General features: G+C 37.6%; 1 protein-coding gene across 10 annotated transcripts in view; it reads right to left on the bottom strand.

Annotated features, from left to right (window-relative positions):
• EMSY (EMSY transcriptional repressor, BRCA2 interacting) overlaps window positions 1-23,752 on the bottom strand; it is an 83,496-nt gene extending 59,744 nt beyond the window's left edge. For 2 of the 10 annotated variants that reach the window (XM_019649362.1, XM_019649370.1), the window contains exons 1-8: window positions 22,223-23,752; window positions 20,413-20,521; window positions 14,727-14,826; window positions 13,196-13,270; window positions 11,775-11,816; window positions 7,759-7,934; window positions 5,890-6,042; window positions 3,754-4,013 (exon numbers count right to left, since the gene is read on the bottom strand). In XM_019649362.1, the coding sequence (XP_019504907.1) occupies window positions 3,754-4,013; window positions 5,890-6,042; window positions 7,759-7,934; window positions 11,775-11,816; window positions 13,196-13,270; window positions 14,727-14,826; window positions 20,413-20,482 (876 nt within the window). In that variant the 5' untranslated portion in view covers window positions 20,483-20,521; window positions 22,223-23,752. The remainder of the gene's footprint in view (window positions 1-3,753; window positions 4,014-5,889; window positions 6,043-7,758; window positions 7,935-11,774; window positions 11,817-13,195; window positions 13,271-14,726; window positions 14,827-20,412; window positions 20,522-22,222) is intronic. The other 8 variants (XM_019649364.1, XM_019649372.1, XM_019649365.1 and 5 more) reach the window with 8 other exon arrangements.
• Between the last annotated feature and the right edge of the window lie 907 nt (window positions 23,753-24,659).

The following is a 24,659-nucleotide window of genomic DNA, read 5'->3' as shown; positions in this document are numbered from 1 at the left end:
AAGAAAGAAAGAAAGAAAGAAAGAAAGGAAGGAAGGAAGGAAGGAAGGAAGGAAGGAAGGAAGGAAGGAAGGAAGGAAGGAAGGAAGGAAAAAAGAAACAAAGAAACAAAGAAAGAAACAAAGGTGGTATGAGAGCCAGTATTAGAACCAGATCAATTCATTCATTCACTCAGTCATTCATTCATTCAACAAATATTAATGAGTACCTACTACATGCCAGACTTTGTTCTAAAACACTAGGGAATGAAGTGATGAATACGATAAAGTCTCTACCCTTAGAAATTACACTCTATGGGAGAAATAAGACATAAACAAATATGTAACATAATGTCAACTAGTTGCAAGTGTAACAAAAATAAAAGAGTAAAGGAATAGAAAGGCATGGATAGACAGTGGATACTCTTTCAACTATAACTTTGCTACACTGTTTCTCAAATACCAATTTAAAAGAGTAGGGAGGAGAGGGGGGGAGTGAAGAATTACTGATTAAATAAGACCAGGCAGAGAAGGCAGTAAAAAAGTTACAATATGTTGACTTAAAAACTCACAAAGTATAGCAGATTGATGCCACCTAATATAGAGCTAGCCCAGAAAGCAATAACTATATTATAATATTATATGAAAAATGATATTCACAAAGATTACCTTGGAGTCATCAAACACAAATGCAAAACTTACGTTCAGAGTAACAGTTAAGAACTCATAAAAAATAGTCAATTTCTATATATTAAGGGGTAAGCTTTAGTTCATTAATTCACTCATTTGGAACAGCTCATTTGCAATAGTGCAAATAAATAAAACACTGTTTTCCATAAAATACCTGCAAGGGAAGGGAGCTAACATTTTTTCAATACCTATGTTATGTTGCACTTTAAAATACCCAGTTTCATTTAATCCTCACAATAATCTTATAAGATTGGCATTATTCTCAATTCATAGATGGGTAAACAGATTTAGAAAAACTAATGTACCGCAGGTCAGACTGAAAGAGCTGGGTTCCTAACCCAGGCCTCTTTAACTACAAAAATTCTTGCTTGATTTTAACACTACACCATAATGCTTCATCCTAAAACTGAAAATAAAATTATATTCCACAGATCAGCTCATTATCACTTATAGCTTATTAAGAAAATGATAATTTTTTTATATATTATGTAATGACACCTTTCCAGGAATCTCAAGAAGGTTCATTAAATGAAAGCTATCGTGGATCTCAAGATTCAAAGGTGGGGAAGACCACGCATTTAACACAAGAATTTACGTCCACACTTTCCCCCAAACTCCTCTAAAACAGTATGAAGGGATTTTTTTAAAAAGGAAGAGGCACATAAACCTGTATGGTCAAAATGGAAAGGAAACAATAGCTATAAAGTTTTCGAAACTGGAAAACAAACAGACAAGTAGTAACCGATCAAACATACCCAAGAAAGTGGAAACCTAAGACAGCAAAAAGAACAAAAAGACAACTTACATCAGAGAATCCCAGAAAGACAGAGGAATTGAGAGAGCCAAATACTTTTGAAGTGGGGGTAAATTTAAGTGGAACTAGAGAGAAGAAAATTAGTTGAAATTCTGTTTAAGCAGCATTTAGATCCCAGCTATCCTCCCTCTTCCTAAAGACTACACATAAATCCGAGGGAACTGATGACACCAGGCTGCGAGGGGTGGGTGCTATGCTGAAAACAGGGAAGTCAAGTCAAGTCTAGATACTGAATGGTGAGATTATCCAGCCCTCTCCCTCCATTTACTCTCAAAATACTGGCGTACAGATTTACTATTCTAGGTAGGAAACTGAAAGATTCTTCTCTGAGGAATCCGACCAGTCCATGAAAAAGCCCTAATGAGAGTGACAACTTGGTGGAGGTAAAGGGTTATTGGGTGCTTCTCAACAAAACAGCCCAGATAGGACAACCTACAATGAAAGTCACCAGCCAATATGTCCCACCCTACACACAGGGCTTTCTGTCAGCTTTTTAGTGCTCACTTTCATATATAGACAGACAGACAGCATTTAATGAAACTCTGAAATGAGAGAGAGGGAACAAAACAAATAGGTAAAAGGAACTTACAGGTAAAACAGAAAGCATGAAAATAAAAAAAAAATTATCATCAGATAAAATATTACGGAAGAGCAAAATGCTATTAAAAACAAAGCAAAACAAAAAAAAACTTCCAGAGAACAAAAATGAATTACTAGAAATTTAAAGTATGAGAGCAAAAATGAAAAAATTTCAAATAAGTAGTGAAGGATAAAGTTAAAGGATTAATATAAAATAACACTTATAAAGCATTTCTATGTGCTAGCTCAATTCTAACAGTTTTACATTTATTATCTCATTTATTTACACCCCCAAACCATAAAAAATAGATATCTTTTCCCTATTTTATAAATGAGAAAACTTAGATCTAGAGCTTAGTTGACCCACAGTCACATAGCTAGCAAGTGGCAAAAACTGGGATTCGAATTCAGGAAGTCTAATTCCAAAATCCAGGCTTTTAACCACTATACTGCAGGAGAAAGAAAACGCTAACAAACGGAAAATGGGAAAGAGAAAGGATTAAAAAAAGAAGAATTAAAGGATCAATCCAGGCAGTTCAACATCCTGAATACTAGGTGATCCAAAAAGAGAAAAGAGAAAAATTTAAAAAATAATTCAAGAAATTTTGCAGAATTAAAGGACATGAGTGTCTAGAATGAAAGAGGCCATTAAGTACGCAATCCAATAGATAATAAGGACTGAAACCAAGGAAAATTACCTTGAAATTTCAGAACTCTGAAAGTTACTGAGTTTTCAGAAAGAAAAAGGATCTGAAATTAGAATGGTATTGGGCTTCTCAAAAGCAATATTGAAAGTCAATAGCCAATAGAGTAATATCCTCCATATGGAAGCAACGTCCTCCATAACTAGACTGAAGAACAAAAAGGACAGCAACTTGTCTGTTCCCTTTCCCCCAATTCCCCAGTGCTGTTCCCATCCCCCAATTCCCCAATTAAAAATAAATCTTTTAAAAACAAAAACAAAAATGTACTTTCCATCTACACATACACCAAGAACCTACTAGAAGATATGTATGCTCCAGAAAATGAGTAAATAAACCAAGAAAGAGGGCGATCAGAATGTGGAAGATCAGGAGGGAGATCCCAGAAATGCAACAAGCCTAGGGTGCCCTCCACATCCAGATTAGTATGAAAAGTCAGAGGATTCTAACAACATGAAGCTGACGGCATGCTGATGATCGAACATACTGAGAGAACAGGTTAGGAATAAATCGATGCCACCACACAAAGAATAAAAAAAGAAGACAACAATTCTTCACTTAATCATATCTTTCCTTCTTCTATGAAACACCTAACTCTGACAACTCTGTTCCTCTGGCAAAGTAAAAACTGAGTTCCTAAAGGTAAAGTTATTTTATTTCCTATTACAGGTTAAAAAAATCTTTTACATTTTAATTTTTTTCCAAATGGCATCACAATAATAAAATAGAACGAAGGTCTTAGAAGTAGGGGATGTGCCAGCTATGACATATTAGGCAAGTCATTTGGCATCTCTGAGCCTCATCTACAAAAAAAGTGAAATCATAATACCTGTTCCACTGCTTTATGTGCACACTTAAAGTAAAAGATGTGAACGTTCCCAGCAAAATGCCAAGCACATAGTAAGCACTCAGTGCATGTTTGTTCAATCTGAATCATACTGGCTGAAAGAAATGAAAACAGCCACTGGCTGGCAGAATCCCTCCACCACATACCTTCTGTGTTGTTGTGTTTGTCGTCTGTGTTGAAGGTTTGGTGAAGGTTATTTTCACAGGAGACATGTGGGGTGGTAAGGAGTTGGCAATGCTCTGCATGATATTGCTCATCTTGGGACTGCCACTCACAGGCACAGTGATTGTCTTTGAGACTGGAACCACAGCCTTTGGAACTTCCTTTAGGACAACAGGGGAGGAGCTAGAAGAGTTCGTTCGCCTTCGTTTCCTCGGTTTTTCATCTTCATCTGAACAACTAACACCTGAAAGGCAATCACAAAATTGCTATATTTATACCAATCTAGCATTGTATTTTATATTTTTAAAATCTTTGTGTCATCAAGTCATCCTTAACCACTCCCTATGCCTTATGTCCAATCAGAGAGTAAGTCCTACCAATCCTCCCTCAGAGAAGTTGTCTCTTAATGCCTTCCCTCCTTTAACTCGTTGGCCATTTAGGCCTTCTTTATCTCCTGCCTGTATTTTAGTAGCAACCTCCTAAAAGGTGTCCACGCTTTTAATCTCCCCACTTCTTTTCCACTCCCCACCCTATTACCAGTTATAAAATCTCACATCTAATCATGTCAATGCCCTGCTTCAAATTCTTTAGTAGTTTTTATCTCCCTATAAGATGAGGCACAAAATCATTACTATATCCTTCAAAGTCCCGTATCTTTCCAAAAACGCAATACCCTGTTCCACCCAGGCACACTGAACTGCTCACCATTCCCCAAAGCCACCTTAGCACATTCTATGCACTTGAAGTCTATATACTATTGTTCTCTGGGGAATACCACCTATCATCAATGATCCTGCTATCATCATCCCGCAAGCCATCTCCTCAGTGAACTCGCATCTCCTCTGAGCTTACAAGCACTATGTACATTCTCTTCTGTATCCCTTACCCCATGGCAATGTGGCTGCCAGTCTGTACATCTCTCATTATTAAGGGGCTCCCAGAAGGCAATGACTAAGTCTTATTGGTTTGCTTCCCTGGTATAGTGCCCTGTACATGTAAAGTTAGCTGAATGAATTATATCCCAAACTAATGTTGCCTGTGTGACTTCTGAGAATAAAGCAATAAACTTCCTGTTACTTCAAACTATATGTTATGTGAAATGGTTTTTTCATGTTTGGGATTCACTTTCAAGGTTTTAAAAAATGATTAAAAAATAGATCTCTACAGTTATTTTAAAAGACCACCTTGGCTAAATCCACAGAAATCAGATATAAACTTAATTAACAGCCCCAAGTTCTTAGTTTTGTTTTTTTCTTTATGCACTAAAGCCTCAACTGTTTTTGTAGACTTTTAAGAAAATCAAGTGAGAAACAAAAACCTTGCAACATACATAGAAAATATCTACAGAGCAGACATTAAAAAAAAAAAGTACACAGCATGACTCCTGGAACTGGTTAAAAAAAAAAATACAATTTTTAGACACTAATTTAAACAAGGTTGCCAATGACCTAAAATCATTCCTGTCTAAAATAGTAAACTCCACCTCTAAAAGTTACAAAGAAATCAAGTTTATAACTATATTGAGAAAAAAAGAAAATCAAATATTAATGATCTCCAGTTGATATCAAAAGCAGAAAATACTGACTTAACAGACATGAAAAATAAAAAATGAACTTGATATCAAACTGTTTTACAGAGTAGAATCAAGGGGTTAAAAACGGCAAATAAATTTCTAAACATTAGTCAACTAGAAATATAAAAGATGGACTCTCGGGAATCTTCACTGAATCTAACAGATGTTACATAAATAATTTTTAAAAACACTACAAAGATCACAATTATAGGAGTAAACACCAAATAAATCATATGAGTACATTCTTCAGTGTTTGCTCACATTTCTATTCCATGACAATCAAAACAAGTAAAAACTTGAAGGATAGCACTGTTCAAGGTAGACTTCCCACAGAGAACAAAAAAAAATTTCTCAACCCCCAGAACTAATTAAAAAGCAATATATACCTAGTCACATGTAAAGAAAGGAATTCTTTAGAACCTTCAAAAATTAACCACTGCTAATAGCCAGTGGACCAATGATTTAACCCAGGAAGGCAAATCTAATCAGAGCCTATGCTGCAGCATTTAGCCAAGATGGCCCTATTAACACTGGGAATATCACTTACTTTTGACATAAACAGTACTTCCACTTGGCAAGACAACTACATTGGAGGCAGGACTGGCAGGTCTTGGAGACTTAACCGTTGCTATGCTGCCACTTGGAACGGGGGTAGAGGTTGGGGTTGACGTGGTACTTGTGTAGGAATAGCAAACCACTACTGAAGGAACAATAAAAAAGTTTGCTGTTAACTTTCACCAAAACTGCCCACGCATACAGAAAAATTATTTTTTACTGTAGGCCAATTTTAACATTTTCATGTGATCAGGAGTTAGAGGCAAGTACTAGGTATTAGGTCCACAAGTTAAAAGGTATTCCATAACCTTTCCTGAAAGCCATCACTTAACTGGGTTTTCCCCAAATATTTAACAGCTGTCTGCAGGTGACACTGCCAATGGAGAAGAGTGCAGTTACAAAGAAATCAAGTCAAAACTGTACTGAGAAAAATGAAAATCATTTTTCATTCATGACAGGAGTTAAACAGGCAGGCGGTTAAATAGTACTTGTATTCCCTTTTCATACTAATAGCAGTACCAGTGATGGGATGATAGATAATTTTTCCCTAACCATAGCAATTTCCAACTTGGCTACTAGGGGCGAACCAAGGCAAAGTTTCTTTATTATAAACTAACTCACTTATGTCACCTGCCATCTAAGCAGTACAACAATAATTCAACTAAAGTAATGACAACATCATATTTCAATTTCTTGAATACCAACAACAAGCAAGAATAGCTCATAGGCACCATTTACTGAGTACCATGCACTATGCTATTGGGTTGTCGGAAAAGTCATGACATAGTTTTGCAACAAAAAAACTGAAAAAATACGTCATGACTTTTCTGACAACCTAATAAATTTTTTCCATGTGTTATCACTAATGGTCACAAAACCACACTCTCATCTTAAAGATGAGGAACCCATGGTTCACAGAAGCTAAAAAACTTGCTCGAGGTCACATAGCTAGGAAATGGCAAACTAGGATTCAAACACAGATTTTGAAAATCCGTGATTGAAAATCTTATATTCTCTCCACTTTACCAGAGAGTTGGTGGATAGAAAAGGTAAAGTGGGAAGCAAAGAAAGATACTGCTCCTACAACAAACAAAAGCAACTCAATGGAAGCCAAGTTTGCACACTAATAAGGGTCTCTTTCTGAATATAGCCTTCTTCAGCCTAAGAGCCTAGCATGATGAAAAGTTGTCTCACTCTGCTCCACAGCTCATTGCTGGTTAAGAAAAGACAATTCCCCAAAGTAATCTGACAACTACATTATTTTCAGGATCATTTTTATGCATCACCAAAGTGACCTACTAAAGTCAATCCAAATACGCACTCTCAAGTTTAATACTACTCTTAGTGACCTCAGGAGAATTCAAAGATTTTTAAAGCGTGTGTCAATTACTAGAATAAGTAACAATAAGAAAGCCTTATCCATCTGTCAGGTAATCCCTAATGGATTCAGCACATTGACTGGAACAGAGAAGTAGCATATACCATTGATTCCAGAAGACAAAAACAGAGCTTGATTTCTAAAGTATAGTAAGTTCAGCATCTTTCCTCCAGCAGCTAAATGACTTCTATCATCTTATTTACTTTCCATGTCACCCATTAAGGCCTTGAATTCACTCCTAACAAAATACACTGATACCAAAAATTCATTCCTAGAAGGCTTTTTGCAATTTCGTGATGAATATAATTCACACTTTGAACAAAAGGGAGATTTAATTTTGGCTGAAACTAAAAACTTTGCAGTTTCTAGTTTCAGAATAAGAACTGCTCAATGTGTTTTGCGACATTTACACACTGGGATAAAAACAAATGATTAAAGAATCTGAGAAAAGTCATCTCCAAACACAAACATTTTTCTACTCACCTTCCTTGCTTCCTGTCTCTGCAGGTACTGGAAGAGATGAATTGTGCTGCACAGCTGCATTGGCAACAGCGTTAGCTGTTACAGTAAAGGCAGTTTGGGGAACCAGCCGAGGCATCAGTGGTACCAATCGACGACCTTCAATGGACCATTCTGAAGAGCTATTAGGTCCAGACATACTGAACAAAAAAGAAAATGCTGCTACAAGGGTTCTCAATCACTAAAAATGAATCAAATATGTTTTCTCAAACAAATATAACTTTTTAAATTGTAAAAAGTATGCTGAGTGAATAGAAGGAAGGTTTATTTTAAGCAAGCAAGATCAAAATTATGAATGATAATCAGAATTCAAGGAATTTCACACACTTGGGTTCTCACATATTTTATTCTATGATCTGAATGAATCTATAATGAATATAATTGAAACTATGAAAAATTTTTCTATGCCTTCTAAATAAATACTGACATTATTTTCATTAGCTTAAATCCAGTAGTGTTCATGAAAACCAGTATTTCTACTAACTTTTAGAACTTAATTTTGTAATTAAACTAGAAAGGTAAAAAGTACTGATAATTTTAAAAATCAGATTTTCCTTAAGGATGGAATTCAGTGAACCTTTGCAAAATTATCTAACTGCCTGCATGGCCAGAGGTTCTAAGGCTTTCAAACAAGGGAAACTGAGGCAGTAAACGAGGGAGACTTGAGGGATAGAAGAAAACTGTGTATATCACTGCACATGTCACTGGGGATGTGTTATATTATTATCCTTCCTGCTAAAAAATGGAATAGATCTGAGGACACTGGAAGAAACCTGCGACTACTTTAATTTTATTTATTTATACCACTCTTCACTCTAAGTATTTGAGGCTATTGAACTCTATCCCTAAGCAGACACTATTCTCAGTTTCTATACTCTAAACTTCTTGAACAAATTTTATCCCAAGAATCCAAACAGAGGTTGAAATATGAAAAAATAATTGTGTCACTTCTCTTGACATAGCTCCACAAAAGGTAGGTGTGTCACTTTTTCTTGACTAACGATTAAGGCTGAGGTTTAAAATTCACTTAGAATCAACCAATCTCTTCACTAAATCAGAAATATTTCTGTATCTTTTGCAAAACCAAAGAATCTACAACCCAACCTAGAGTTTAAGACTCTGTTCGGGGCCGGCCGAGTGCCACAATGGTTAAGAGCTGGCTTGGGACGCCAGAGGGCCCGGTTCGGATCCCACATATGAGGGCCAGTGACACTGCCTTCTACAGCTAAGATGCTGAACAACAGCTCAACGTGGAGCTGGGCTGCTGTGAGTCACCTGCAACGGCGTAGGCTGCAACCCCTGCTGCAGTGGGTTGCCATGGGCTACCGTGTGTAGCCAGCAGCTAGCGTGAGCGGCCAGCAGCCGCAGTGAGTGGCCGTCCAGAAGCCAGCGACTGATCTGCCTCGACAGGGAAGAGCGCAATGATGGTGTCAACTTGGGCCAGTGAAGCAACGTCCTCCACAACTAGATTGAAGAACAAAATGACAGCAACTTGTCTGTTCCCCTTCCCCCAATTCCCCAGCACTGTTCCAATTCTCCAATAAAAAATAAAAAAAAGACTCTGTTTGTCCCGATTCCTCATATTTAGGGTGCACAAAAGTCCTTGTTAGTGGATAGAGGAGTGATGATGATGATGATGATGGTGGTGATGGTAATGATGATAGTTAACATCAGTCAAGCACTGTTCTAAACATTTTACACATATCAACTCATGAATTCTCTCAACAGTCCTATGAAATTGGTAATATTGTCTTCATTTTACAGATAGAGAAACTGAATCACTGAGGTTTAAATAATTTGCCTAAGGTCATACAGCTACTTAATGTCTCCTTCAACAAGCATACATGCTACTGAAATTATTTGCCACATTATAAATAGAGAGCATAAAAATTTTCAAATGTGTTTCATATCTAATTTTTGCCCTTGATTTATACTAATTGGGCACTGCTGTCTAACTACTACCAACTTTCACTGAAAGGAACAAGTAAACTTGAGAAGGATTTTACATTCAGTTCAGAAAGGAATTTCTAGGAGTTGATGAATCCAATTGGGTTAACTGTGGTAAATCTGCAAATTCCCTCCTGGTTTAATACAGTCCTACCTAAAACAAGAGAAAGAGGAGTTCCTAAGACCCCAATAACCCTCACAGATTTGCTATCACATAATCTGCAAGCTGATGCTAGTTTTGAAACAGAATGGTATAAACAAGGGACAGAAAACAGCTATAGCTATGTCAAAGGAAAAAATTCTAAAAGCTATTCAGCATTTTCTTGGCTACTCTTATTGTGCTATTATTTTATTAGAATATCACTAATAAATTTGCTTGTTGAGAGTTTATCATACAAATAAAATGATGTCTACACTTACCTGGTGCATTGTTTAAATGGTGGCAGAAATTATGGAAGACTAATAATTTGAAACACATGAATATATGCTACTGAAAAGAGAATTTGCAGTGCAAAAGACACAACTGCAACTTTCAGAAAGATCTATAAATCTTCCAAATTTCTACTCATGCAAACATGCTCAAACTTTTTCTACATGATTGAAAAATTAAACATCATGTTAGAATTAGATAAAAAATTCCTATCTGCTTAGTAATGAGGGTGTAAATATGCATTAGTTGCACAAAACATCTAAACTGGTAACAGATTTTTATAAATATCTTACTCCAGGATTTCTGTGGCATACCTAAATTATATTAAGATGACAAGGGAAGGTGGAAACCTTGTTGCAGCCCCTTGTCTAAGGAAATCTAACATGACACCAATGAAACTACTTTGGTTGGCCCCTCACCTTCTTTGGTGTGCAGGAAATCCTCACACTCACATATAAACTCACACAATAACCAATGAATGTTTGGCTGATGACGAAGGGGTTAAGAGAACAGTAATTCCAGATAGCCACTTTCCTCTAGAGACAATGCTGGCAAGAATGGCCCAATTAAAAACTCTGAAGCCCCTTGACATTCCAGGCTTTAATACTATAATATTCTGACACGTTTCAAAACTGAATTAGAGTATCAAATTTAATAAATGGTCTGGTGCCAAATAATAAACACGTGTTATGCTTCAAGCCACAAGCAAGGTTTTTCTTTAATCCCGGACACCCCACTCTTTTTGTTTCTACCTTCTTTGTACTCAATCTTCTTGGCTTTCTACTCACCTTTCAACCACATTCCTTCTGGACTAAACTGCTGATTTGAGTGGGCGTGTGAGGAGAAAGGGAATGCAGTCAGTTTAGATGCATTCCTCCTTGGTTGGAGTTGCTTTTTTCATACTCTGAGTATGAAGCTCTCCTATAGATATTCTTTGAAACTAGGTTCTGTTGCTACCTCTGAGGGAAAAAGGGCAGAGGAGATGGAGAGAATAAGGGCTCTAAGCCTTCTTCACCATTCCCACTCACTGATCCTTGGGCTCAACAAGTAAATGTGACATCTGGTCAAACTAAAACCACAATATAAAATATTAAAACAGGAGTATGAAAACACCTAAGAAACTTAAAATTATACACTAAAGTAAACTCTTTCCAAAAAATTAAATTCATGTATTAAAGAAATCAGAAAGAAGAGGGGGGAAAAGGGAATCACAGGCAGATAAAAGTCAACTCTCAATTATCCATGCTAATAGAGGAGGGAAAGGGAGAGGTCAAACAGATTCAAGAAACCCACATATTATCTAAAAATACTTTGGCAAATACTTGAAAATTCTTCCACCAAACCTTTTCCAGGACAACTAACAAGTAGTAAAATGACTAATTAAAATTTTCACCTCCTCTCCCTTCCCACCCTCTGACTAGAGGTACTCCCAAGCCGCAAAATGACTAGAGTGGGCAGTATTAGGTGGGGGAGGAGGGGAAAGAAGGAAAAGCAAGGGGCACAGTTAATCTGTAAATGGAATATGTGCCCCTGAATAATTGAGAGCTTCAATTTTTTATAAACACAAGAAAAAGCCTGAAATAATAATAACCTATTTGCATACCTGTAACTTGGTCTTTCACCCAAATATAAGGATAAATTCATTCTTTAAAGGGGAAAAAAGGAAAAGGAGACTAAATAAATGTTATCCTTTAAGTATGAAACTGATGCATCAACTTACAACTAATTGCCCCACACAATATTGTTCCCATGCTTTTAAGGTACTAATTTTGTATCTAAGTGCCTCTTGCACGCAAGCTATTGTTTACTACTCTATTATCTAGCACACAAGTTTCCTATTACCTGTTCTCAAATTAGAATCTAAGCTCAGTTATTATTTGTAGAGCATCCCAATTCAAAAGTTTACAGCAAATTAAAGAAGGAACACAATATTTGAATGTTTCAAACATTTTGTTCTAACAACTAAATACTTAATGTCTCTAATGGAAAATTTCCAAATTTCTACAGTACATACATACCTACCACTGAAAAATCTCAAAATTCAAATAGCTAAACTTTCAAACTATGCAGTTAAAAAGGTAGTACCCCATTTTATAGGTTAAGTAAAATGAGGAACAGTGAAGCAGAACATAAAGCTAATGGATCTTCAGGGTCAATACAAATAGCCATTTATTTTAAATGCACTATCACATTATGAAAATACACTAATTTTTTCCTTTATTTTAATTCACATTAAAACATAAAAATAAACAAATTAATCATATTATATCTTATTTTATGAAATGTTCCTATCATCTTACATTAACATTTATAGGGTAATGTCTGTTCCTTTCTTTTCTATTCCTCAGGAGGCACTGTCTCCATACATACTCTAATAATGCTTGATCCCTGCCTGCCCTTAGCCCTCCACCTCCCTCCACCCCATCTGTCAAATAGTTATATAATGATCTGAAAACAACTTGATAAAAATCCTTTATTATTTTATTTTGTTGGCTTTTTAAAGTAAATTAAGATATACTGTATTCATGTTTCTTAAAAGCAGAACATGTATTTTATAATCCTTTTTGTGAATCAAAACACATAAAATATTAAGAGTAGGTTATCAAAAAATTTATAATGCCTATTTATAAAGCAATATACACATCAAATACCATTACAAAGAACCTCGAGAGCACGCTACATTGTTATTGAACTTTTGCTTCAAATAAGTGACACGCTACATTGTTATTGAACTTTTGCTTCAAATAAGTGAGTCATCTCATCGGCTAAACTGTGGTGGCCTTTAGTTATATAGAGATTACATTGTAACGGGATTTGACCTGAGTACTTACAGCTTGCCTAACCAAATGCAAAAACATAACCAACTGAATAAACAATTAACACCATTATGGTCAGGATCCCTGAGTATAGGGATATTACTATTAAGATAAAAGACTCAGGAATCTGCTACACAATAGGAAGACTGTTTCAAAGCTATGTTATACTACGTCATAAAAATCAGGGGTGGTATGACTAATGGCTTACTTATGTGCAATTGTTGTTAACCGTTCATCGTTTACTGCTCTCCGAACTTCAGCACGGTGGCGTTCTGTTGAGATGCTATGAAAAAAAATAGCCATTATAGAACTCTGCCAAGCAGGCAGCTCTTTTCTATACTTTTATTAATGTTTAAGTCAACATTTTGCTAGGGGGAGGGAGGACAAGATTGATTTGTGAAAAGATATAGATGGAGCCTAACATATATCTTCAAATGCTTGATTTAATTAAAGTCATAGAAAAGGATTCATACTGATCCTGTGTAACTGCAGAGAGAATTAGCTGCAAATTATAAATCACAGGAAGACAAAATCAAGTCATTACCTCCAAAACTCAGTAATGTCAGACCATGTTCAAGATTAGCAAAGGTTCCTGTTACCTAAATATGCAAAAAGCCACTGAATGACCCCTACTCGTGGTTACTGAGAAAAAGATTTTGGCACTCAGGAGAAAGTTTTCTAAAGTCCTTTCTAAAGCTTAATACTTTACAAATTTATGTTCAATGATTAAAACAAAGAAATGAAAGTGGCAAGATAATCTGGTTCCTGTGGTTATATGCTATGAAACTTAATACCAGGATATTATTTCCTTATTACTCCACACTTCAGCTGTGTGTCTTCTCAGTATATCATGTTACCACTCTGATAAAAATGTGCTTATATTGATCCTAATTAAATATATATAAAGTTAATATTAAACAACTGAAAAAAGGCTACACCCATTCCATTCATAAGTACTCAATAAAATAAATACCACACTTCAAATTGCAATCTTTACTGCTTAAGCTTAATTTAAACTATGGACTAAAATAGAAGTTAAGGGGCTAGAATACAGAATTTATGAAGCAGTATAAACAACAAACAAGAAATATAAATTGTTAAATATGAAGACAATAAAACTGAGAATTTGGCTTAATAATGTCCCTATATTAATATTAAGAAAAGCCTCTTCCCTATTTATACTTAAAAAAGAATAGAACAAAATGGCTTTAAATGTAGAAAGGAAATTTTACTTAAAACAACATTTTCTGAGAAAGCTCAAGATGTTTTACAATAGAATGGATCAATCAAAGTATCATCACAGAACCCCTTTCACGATAATTTTTTAACAAAGTCAAGTGCTACTCTAGTGAGAAGCTGAAGGGATAAACTATCCTTAAGGCTATCACTATATAATAACCACCCATTCCTACATCTTCCTATTATCTCCTTCTTCCCCCGCAAAAATGTCACTGGGCCACTCTAGATCTTCATATCTAGTTGCTGCCAGCCCTTCTTTCTTTCACCCATGTCAAAAATACCTCCCTTTCCCAGGTAGTCCAAGCCTAAAGTAATCTGCCTTAAACCCTTTCTGATTATACTACAGAATAAATGGTAAATTACATAATTTTCTGAAACAAACCACACAACAAAGCACCAAACAAATTGAATAGCTGTCTTCAAACTTGAGTGAAAAGTATTGAAACCTCTCAAAATGAAATTTCTAGAGTCATGTCTCACAAACTTTTATGAAAATTTACCTAAGAACTTTTGAGAGTTCTCCAAGAAGATCTTTCTTTTCCTTGGTGAGATCCCCCTGTGCCCGAAGTGCACTGATAACTCCAGCATATGCCTCCAATTCTAGAAGAAGAAAATTATTTTATCAAGAAAGGCCTTCAATATTTTAATACTGTGGCTACATACAGTGGAACTTCAGGGCAAGAAACCTAAAAATCAATATACAAATTTTGTTTTAATTCCTCCCAAAAATTTTACCTAGTAACAGATAAGTCTTTTATAATTTTATATAATTTTCTGTTTATTGCCTCAAGAAGTCACATATGAAAAACGTATAGTAGAAAAATCTAACAGTAAATATTTTGTCTCACACATTATCACTGAAGAACATTTAAATCAGATGCTACCAACAACTGGAAAGAGGGTTTAAGTGATATAATAAGGCTGATAAGAAAAGGTAGCATTACTGAAAGGTACCTTCCCTAACCAATACTTGAAATAATTCCTTAGGCCTGCTTAAGAATTCAAAATATATTCCACCTCCCCCTGGGTAGTTGAGAGTGCTGAATACTGTGCAACTGAGAAACCACTGAAACAAGAACCAAATAACCAGATTCTGACTCCAGCACTACTAGTAGTGTGACCTTGGGCAAATCCTTTCTCATCTCTGAGCCTCAGTTTATTTAGAAGAGACTCTGAAGGTACCTTCCATATCTAAGATTTTCTGCATCTATAAAAACCACCAACAAAATGACCAAGGCAGATTAGGGAACATGAATTGTTCTTACAGCAACCAGGACTTAAAATACTGAACCCTAATGCCAGAGAGCTTCATTTCACTCTTTCCATAGCAATAACCATTATGAAATGAAACTGGTGATACCTAGTACTGTTGAAAATATAAAACCAAAAAGTCCTCAATGGCTCCCAATGAACTATGCCTGATTCCCAGTGAACTTATGTACCTTTGTATATATAGTCCCCTTCTACACTGACTCTGGGCTTGGCATGTGACTTGCTTTGGCCCCTGAAACATCAGTATACAGGATATAAAGAAAAGCACTTGCACATAGTGCCTTGCTCTCTTGGAATCCTGAAATCACCAAACTGTGAAAAAGCCCAGGATGAAAGGACACATGAAAGAGAGGCCCAGCCACCTCAGCTGAGCCCAGTCAACCAGCTAAGCTACCAGCTGAATACAGCCACATGAGAGAGCTCAGGCAAGACCAGCTACACAGATGGAATCATGAGAAATAATAAAACAGTCATTGTTTTAAACCATTAACACTGTGAGACAGGTATAGCTGAGTAAAAAAAAATAATAATGGGAAACAAGTGTCCAGACACTAGTTACCATCTTAATTCAAATTGCTACCAGTATTTGCTACTTGCCAATGTCTGATACACAGACCATGTTAGCCAAATAATGAAGATAAGAATACCTGCACCCTAGTTACTACATCAATAATAAACCAGTAGCCTCATTCATATTATTCACAGCTCTGTCCAAAAAAAAAAAAAAGTTTTATATGGAAAAATGAGCTGACTATATTAAATAGAAACGTCTGGTCCAACTGAATTATCCCAGATGTAAACACCCTGTATGTCTAATCTGTGCTGGATACAATGTAGATGTTTCACCAGGGTCTCTCTGGAAGGACAAAGCTCTGCTGCTCTGGGATACTGAAGGAAATATGTATTTTGCCGTGTATAATGAGCTCCCATGTACAATGCGCACCCACGTTTTTGGCCCAAACTTTAAGGAGAAAAAAATATTTTGTTTTAATTTTTTTCATTCAAATTTTTATTTGTTTAAATTTAGGTACTCGTTTTTTGTATTATAAAGGAATTTTAGCATTTATTTTTAAACATATTATGGTATAAGAAATTTTATGTAACAAATAATTACAAAACACAAGAACAGATACAAGGTACAAGAAATTTTATGTACTGGTAACAAATTTACGATATTTACCCATCATAAAAGACCAAGAACTCTTCGTTGTTGCAAGTTCCTCATAAGTTCAACAAAACCAATTATCATATTCCAGGGTATCATTTTCCATATGGATATATAGTTATTGATTTCTCGAGTTACACTTTTAACTCATAAGAATAAAAGAATTAAAAACATTTATATAGATAAGGAATTAGTAGTACCCATGTATAATGCACATCCTTATTTTTCCCTCACAAATTTGGGCAAAAAAAGTGCACATTATACACAGCAAAATACAGTACTAAGTTCCAAAAAATACATATATGAGCCACTATCAGGACCCAAAATAGAGTTCAGAAAAGCGCTGGAGATAATCAACTAACAAATCACTATACTCTAAATGTTTATGCCCCATTTATGAAATATTTTAGTCAACAAATCAGTGTTGAGTCCTATTATGAAGGCAAGCATACCTGTATCCTAGATATATACTAAATGGTATGCTAAATCCTGCCCTTGAGGAGTGAACTCTAGAATAAAGCTACAGTGAAAGTGGTCATCAGACAATTAAGAGACAGTGTACAATACAGCAGTAAAGGTACAGAGGAAAAACACATCTAGTCTGGAAGCACAAGCTTTAATCAGAAAGAGAACTGTGCTCCAGGCAGGCAGGGGGACAAAAGGCAAAAATGTGCAAAAGGAACAGAGAATAAAAGAGCAGATAATATTTCATACAGACATCAAATTTCCAGTAACAGTCAGTGACTATTTTGAGAGTTTACACTAGGGGAAGTAAAAATATGCCTATACTTGGATAGTCACTAATTCAAACCAAACACTAGTTGAACATTACTACTACAGGGTACCATGGAGAATATTTATATGAACAAAACAAAGTCCCTATCCTCAAGGTGATTAAAATCCAACAAGGGATGCATGTAAGGGAATAATAGCAAAAGATAAAAATGGAAAAGTAGTTTGCTGCCAAACTAAAGAAAGCCTCTAATTCCAGTCTAAAAAAGTTTTTATTTGATAGGACTCAGTAGTTGACTGAATGTGAAAGGAAAGGCAGAAAGAAAGGAATGAGGTTTTGTAGTTTGCAAGATATTTAGGAGAATGTCAGTATCATAAAAAGAAATAGAGAGGTCAGAGAGAGGAAGTGAGTGGAGGAAAAAGAAAAGGTTCACTTTTGGTCTTTGTAATTTACAGTGATCAAGACACTATTTCAAAAAAAGGGAAATTAACTAACAAAATGCAATAAAGATTTTCAACATTTCAAGTCTCACTTCAAGTCTAACTAAAAAGTCATGCACAAAAGAGGTGGCAATCTCATACAAAACTGGGACTCAGAACAGTTACCATAGCTACACAATCCAAGGCACTTCCCCTTCTCCAAAAATTCACTCATTGTAAAGAACCTTTAATAGCTTCCCAGCTTCCTTCACATTTGATTTCCATTTTGATGGGTATACTCAGATCCTGACAAATATTAATTTCTGATATTATTTTGGTGCTATTATAGTGTTAACTCTAATGACACATAACGTATAATGAAATAAACACATGCAAACACCACAGAAAACAAAAGATTTACCAAACCCTTTTTAATACAGCCCTAAACCTATTCCACTTAAACAAATCAGCTATTCAATTATACTATAGTCCATAAAGCCCCAGGTCAGTCATAGCTCAGGAACAGTCATAAAAAATAAAAAAATAAAAAAAAAGGGCAGGAGAAAGGCAGGACAGAAATAAGGAAGCATTTAACTACCACTGGCATGTTCAGTATAGCATAAAGAAATTCTCTATTCCAGTTTCTTTATATTTAACTAAAATCTAAATGTTTAGCATTTTATCTTACAATGATTTGTAACTATTTTTAAAAGGACAAAGCTAATCCTTAAAATATTTTAAGCTAACTCTTAAATACAGTACCCTCTCTAAACTTCAAACCTAGAGCTAATGTTTGAAGGCAATTCAAAGGTTTCATTGTTATGATAATGAGCCAATGGGTGGGGAGGAAGTCTTTCTGCAAATCACTATCAAGGCTCACCTCCCAAAGTAAAGGGTCACTGAAGATGACATTACCCTGTATTAAGGCTGTTTTCTTTTGTACAGCAGCAGCTCTCCAGCTGCATTACCCACACAGCTCTGACTAAAACTAAGGATAAATTTGGACCTAAAGGTTACCATTTTTATATTAACATAATCTCTTGATTCAAGGCCCCAAAAGCCCAGAAACCTTAATCAATCTATTGTAGTGATCTGTTCCTCCTTAATTATTTAAGTTATGAAATAAATACAAGCCCAACTTTTTAGTTGGTAGCTAGCAAGTTATAGCAATTGCATATTAGTGTGCAGAAAACCATCCCCAAATTAGTAATAAAAGTTTGGATATAAGGTTAAAGGGGAAAAAAAGATACAGGAATAAACGACACACAAAAAAACCCTCTCTAGTTGTGCTAAAATACAATGCTAAGAAGTAGTTTAAAATAGAGAAATCCTCATAGTAGCCTGAGGGAAAATAAAAATGGCAAAGGTTATTAGCAAACAGGACCAGAGTAGCTATGGCCAAATTTACACAAAGGAATTCCCAACAAACATTTCCTTTGAAGATTCATCTGCAAAAAAATAAATTGTCTGAAAACAACTGCTTTGAAACACCATACACTGAGATATTAGGCACTGTGATAGGCCCTTTTTATATACAGCTAATCTACATAACAAACTGATGAGGCAGATATTGTTAGCATTCCTTTACAAAAGTGTTGACAGATTTAGAGAGATTGAATAATTTGTCCTTGATCACATGGGTCATTAGTAACAGAACCAAGATCCCAGATATATGTGAATTCAAGGCCTATACTTTCCCCTTCAAAATCATAGATACCATGATTCATATCCACTGCCAAAACATTTAATGTTATTTTCAAATTATTTTTTCATTTACCAAGCACCTACTATGTGCTAGCCTGAGACTGCAGTGGTAAATTAGACAAGATCCTTCTTGGACCTTAGGCAGCATTTCTCAACCAAGGATCCTCATTTGAACCACAGAATACAGAAAATGATTTGAGTAACTCAATTTTCGCAAGGATGGTACATAACTAATACCATTCTAGATGCATGAGAAGTTAGTTCATTACCTACATCAAATGCCTTAGCATTAGGGCTTAATTCTCTCCCTAAATGCTGGTTAAGAAAGGCTGCTCCAAAGGAAAAGAAACACAAAATAATTCATTACAAGTGGAAAGGATGTTTTATTACTGATAGTCAAATATAATTTGGGAAAATCACCATAGCTTACATTAACTTAGAATTTAAAAACAATATGTAATCCACAAACACATTCATAAAGGTTAAAAGTATGCTAAAGTGAGACAAGAATCATGTTCCCTGGGTTGAAATTCTGACTCCATGACTATCAGCATTACCTAGGGTTGTAAGCCTCAGTTTTGTCATCTATAAAATGGGGATAAAAATAGAAAAATACCTACCTTTTCAGTTTGAGGAAGGATTAAATGAGATATTGAATGTAAAGAACTCAGAATAGCCCAATACCCCTCAAGAACTCTTAGCTGCTATTGCTATGATTATTATAATTCATGCACCTACTATACTCAAAGCACTATGCTAGGCAATGGGGAAATAACAATAAGATGGGAACTACACCTCTAAAGAATTTCTAATGCATGCAAACAGCCATGGTCCAAACAGAATTAGAAAAGTATCACACAGAGGCATAAAATCATAAAAAATGAAAATCATACCCAATTTTCGAAGAATTCTTTTGCATTCATCCCTGCTGAGATCCAAAAGGGTTGGCCACACAACAGGCATTGCTGCTTCTTTTTGGTAGCCCCAAAGAGCTTGTCTTCCCTACCAAAACAAAAAAACAAAAATGTGAATTACCAAAGTACATTCAAAAGGCCACTCACGGGGAGATCCACTCACTAAGAAGTCAAACCAATAAGAATATCTCACAATCCTATTTCACCACATGTTCCAACCTCTCACAAATGAAGAACTACACAGCCATTTGGGAGCTTACTATTCCAGCCTATGACAGTGGAGAAAGCACAGGTTTTAGAGTCAGACACCTCTAGATTCTAGTTCCAGCTTTCAACTTATTGGCTGTGTGACCCTGGGGAAATTGGTCTATCTACACATCTGTAAAACATAGGTATTATCACCCAGTTTGTCATGAGGATTAAAGAACAGTGTACGTGAAGTTCTTATAGCGGCTGGCACGTTGTTTAACAAACAGGCACTACTACATGTGGAACCTTGGGCAAGTTACTTGACTTCTGTCTGCTTTTTCACTTATGAGTTACATGAGATAAAATAAGTAAAGCTAGCACGATACGTGGGTTAATGGAACTTCATTAAGAACTTTCTCAAGTCTTAACAATGAAAGATGAATTTACACCCAATAGTCTTTAAACAACCATTGACCAAAGTTTAGATGTCAGGACCTTACTTGGTAATGGGAGTTCCCTGATCTAGAGAATAAAAAGACAAAAGCCATGGGCGCTTGCACAATACCTGCTTGGCACACAGTAGGTCTGCTGTAAATATTTGTTATATAGATAAAAGATTGAGAAGAGAAAAATTAATGCGTGAACGAACGAATGAATGAGCGAGCTCACACTGTCTGGTCTAGAAGTCAGGCACAGAACCGTAATAACTGCTATATCCCGTTCCAGGCGCTGGGGCCGCTAACTCCCAACTCCACGCCTGGAGTTGGAACCCCCCCCCCCATCCCCACCCCCACTACTTCCCATAGTCCCCTCAGCTAAGAACCAACCCAGAGCAAGGAGAACTGGACTGCGCGCCCCAGCCGGCTGGATGACATAAAGAAAAGGGGTGGGGAGGAGGAAGAGGGGCAGAGCCAAAGGAATCCGCTCCCTCCACAAGCCAGTCCCCGCCTCCCGACAGGATCTTGGAGGCGGCCAGCGACCGCCGGAATCAAGTACCACGTCACGGCATCCCGAAGCGTCCCCGCCAGCGGACCCCACCGCGGGGCCACTTCACACTGGAAAAGCTGGGCAGCAATTGCTGGAGCCCGATCCGGGAACCGGGATCTCGTATAATCCTTGCCCCACTCAAGTGTCAAGGAGACAAGCCCGCCCCGCCCCCTCCCCAAACACGCACTCTCGCAGCACCACAACAAGAGCAGCCAGCCCACTCTCCTCCCCGATGCCGCTCGGCGCCAACCCCAATGTCAAGCCCACGACCCATGCCCTTCGGGACCAGTAGCTGGAGTCAGGGGCCCCAGCCGGCATCAGCGCCTCACTCCCTCCTCTGCGGAGAGGACAACGGAGACGGGGTAGGCGCGCGGACAGCCAGGCACACGACTGAAACTCACCGGGAAGCTCCCAGAACTGGACCCCCGGCATCCCATCACCGGGCCTGCCCGAGTCCCCCCTCAGCACACCTCAGGAGCCCAACGATCCCGTTAGGAGACAACGGAGGATGGGGCTGGGCGCCCCAAGGCGAGCTCCAAATGCTTGGCCCGGCGCTCCTCCAGCCTGGCTAATCTGCCAGTTTTTCCCAGCACCCTGCCTGAGAGTCACCCACCTGCCCGGCCTTTCGTGGCTCATCTAAAAGGCTCCTCCGCCAAGACTAGGGGACACCAGGAATTGGGTTTGTTTGCGGTGCCTCAGAAGGGGCAAGATGGCGACAGGTATCAGAGCGCAGGCGCAGCTGCGCGCTGCCAGTCGGGAGATGTAGTTCGCCTTTCCCGCCTCTCGGAGATCGGACAGCAGAAGGCCTCCATTCTCCCTGTCCCTTTTCCTCCGTTTTGAAAGGAAACGAGAGACATTGCGTGGGGTGCTGGGCATTGTGGTCGGAACCCAAACTCTTCTTTCGCTCTAGGTCGGCTGTCGCCCGCGCAAGGAAGACTGGGATTGTAGTTTTCTTGACTTCTCATACCCTCCTCTCAGGCTTCGCGCGCCTCTCCTCCAGCCGTATTCCAGCCAATCGTCTACTTTCTCTGTTACGTGTGGCGTCATACATAGCGGTCAAAATGGCGTCGGTAGCTGGAGTTGTAACTTCTCCGCGATCTTTATCCTAGGCGAGATTAGGGACATTAGGAAAGCAGCTTCGTCCCTGAAGCGACGTGGAGAATTAGGATCGAATTTCCCAGAGTCATAGGAGCAGTTAGCTGTTTCCAACACCCCTAGATGCAACTCTAGGAGAGAGAGTTTGCGCAACGAGAACCAATGTAGTGGACATCGCAGTCGCCTGTACCCGATCTGGGGGTTGCGGAGTTGCAGAGAAGGGGAACCCGAGCGTCCCCGACTTCGGGTTTCTCCACGTGTGAAGTGGGAATAATAGTGATAGCTCGTGCTATATCTTTCAAAGGCAAGAGGAGAAGGGATTAATTTGAGGCCGTACGACGTGGTAGGTTCACCCTTCAGCCTTTGTACTTAATCACAGAAGAATTGTGTGAAGAAGGTATTGTTGCCCCTGATTTACAGATGAGAAAAGGGGCCCAATAACTAGTTACTCGCGTCCATAAAATCAAAGCCAGTGCCTGGTTAAAGATTCAATCAAATTTTGTGATTGCCCTCCCTCTTAAATTTTGTACTTTCAAAAACATCAGATCTGGTAAAAATGCTCGTGTTAAAAGTGGTTTTTAATATGCTTTCTGATACTAAAAAAATTTTGTAAATTGTGGACCACCATAAAAATGTGTGAAACTTCATGTTCTTGAATGGAGCTGTAGATTAGGAAGAGAGACTAAATAACAGCGTTTACGTTTTCTACTATTGCCCATTAACTGAAAATACTTGAGGTCCAGGAAAATTGTTATTGCAAAAACCTAAGCCTGCCCCTTCAGAAAGCTGTCAAATGGGACAAATACTCACCAAGCTCTCCCTCCATTCCCTCCCTGGTCTTCCAAACATTCTCTTCCATCTATTTCCCACTGAATTGAGGTACCACCTGTTTGGGGGCCAATTACTTAACTCTTGGAAAGATGGTAAATGAAATTTTAATAGAAGATTTTGTAGTTTAATGTACATTCTTTGATTTGAGCCTTACAGCATCTCATTGAGGCAGGTATCAAGATTCCCCCTACTGGGATTGCAGGTTAGTTCAGTTGGTTAGAGGGTAGTGCTGGTAACACCAAAGTTGCTGGTTCAATCTCCCACATAGGACCATTGTGAGCTGCACCCTCCTTAAAAAGAAACGAAAAAAAAAAAGGTTCCCCCTACTATGAATGGGAAAAACTCACCTAATTTCACAAAGCTAGGAGTTGGAGGGAGTGGGCTTAATAACCCCAGGTCTTCTGACTTTCAAGTGATGAAGTAGAAATGGAAAAACAAACTGATTACATTGGGTTGTCGGAAAAGTCATGACATATTTTGTCTGTGTTTTTCAAAGGTCATTTCTTTCTATAAAGAACAAAGATCAATCAATGATATATTGCCCGTTTTGTTCGATAACCTTTTGCCATCTTTCAGTGAGCTTCACAATTCCTTGTTCATAAAAGGACCTGTCTTTATTTGTGAAAAACTGAACAAGGTGCTGGTTTACAGCCTCATCTGAATTGAACGTTATACCACGCAAGGAGTTTTGAAGAGAGTGAAACAAGTGAAAGTCTGACGGTGCAAGGTCAGGCAAGTATGGTGGATGTGGCAACATATCTCATCCAAGCTCCAATAATTTTTGACGGGTGATCAAACTTGTGTGTGGTCTCGCATTGTCGTGATGGAACACAACTCCTTTGCAATTAACAAGCTCTGGACATTTCTGGATGATGGATTCGTTCAAACTATCCAATTGCCGACAGTACATATTCGAATTGATTGTTTGGTTCCTTGGTAGGAGCTAGAAAAACACGACACTTTTAAAATCCCACCACAATGAGAGCACAACCATCCTCTGATGAATGTCTGCTTTCGATGTCGTTTGAGGTAAATCATCACGTTGGAACCAAGACCATTTGCGCATCACATTGTTGTAAACAATCCACTTCTCATCACCAGTTATCATCAGTCGCTTCAAAAAA

Source organism: Hipposideros armiger, unplaced genomic scaffold (assembly GCF_001890085.2).
Source record: "Hipposideros armiger isolate ML-2016 unplaced genomic scaffold, ASM189008v1 scaffold_132, whole genome shotgun sequence".
Lineage (NCBI taxonomy): Eukaryota > Metazoa > Chordata > Mammalia > Chiroptera > Hipposideridae > Hipposideros > Hipposideros armiger.
This window is presented reverse-complemented; position numbering and strand designations above follow the sequence as displayed.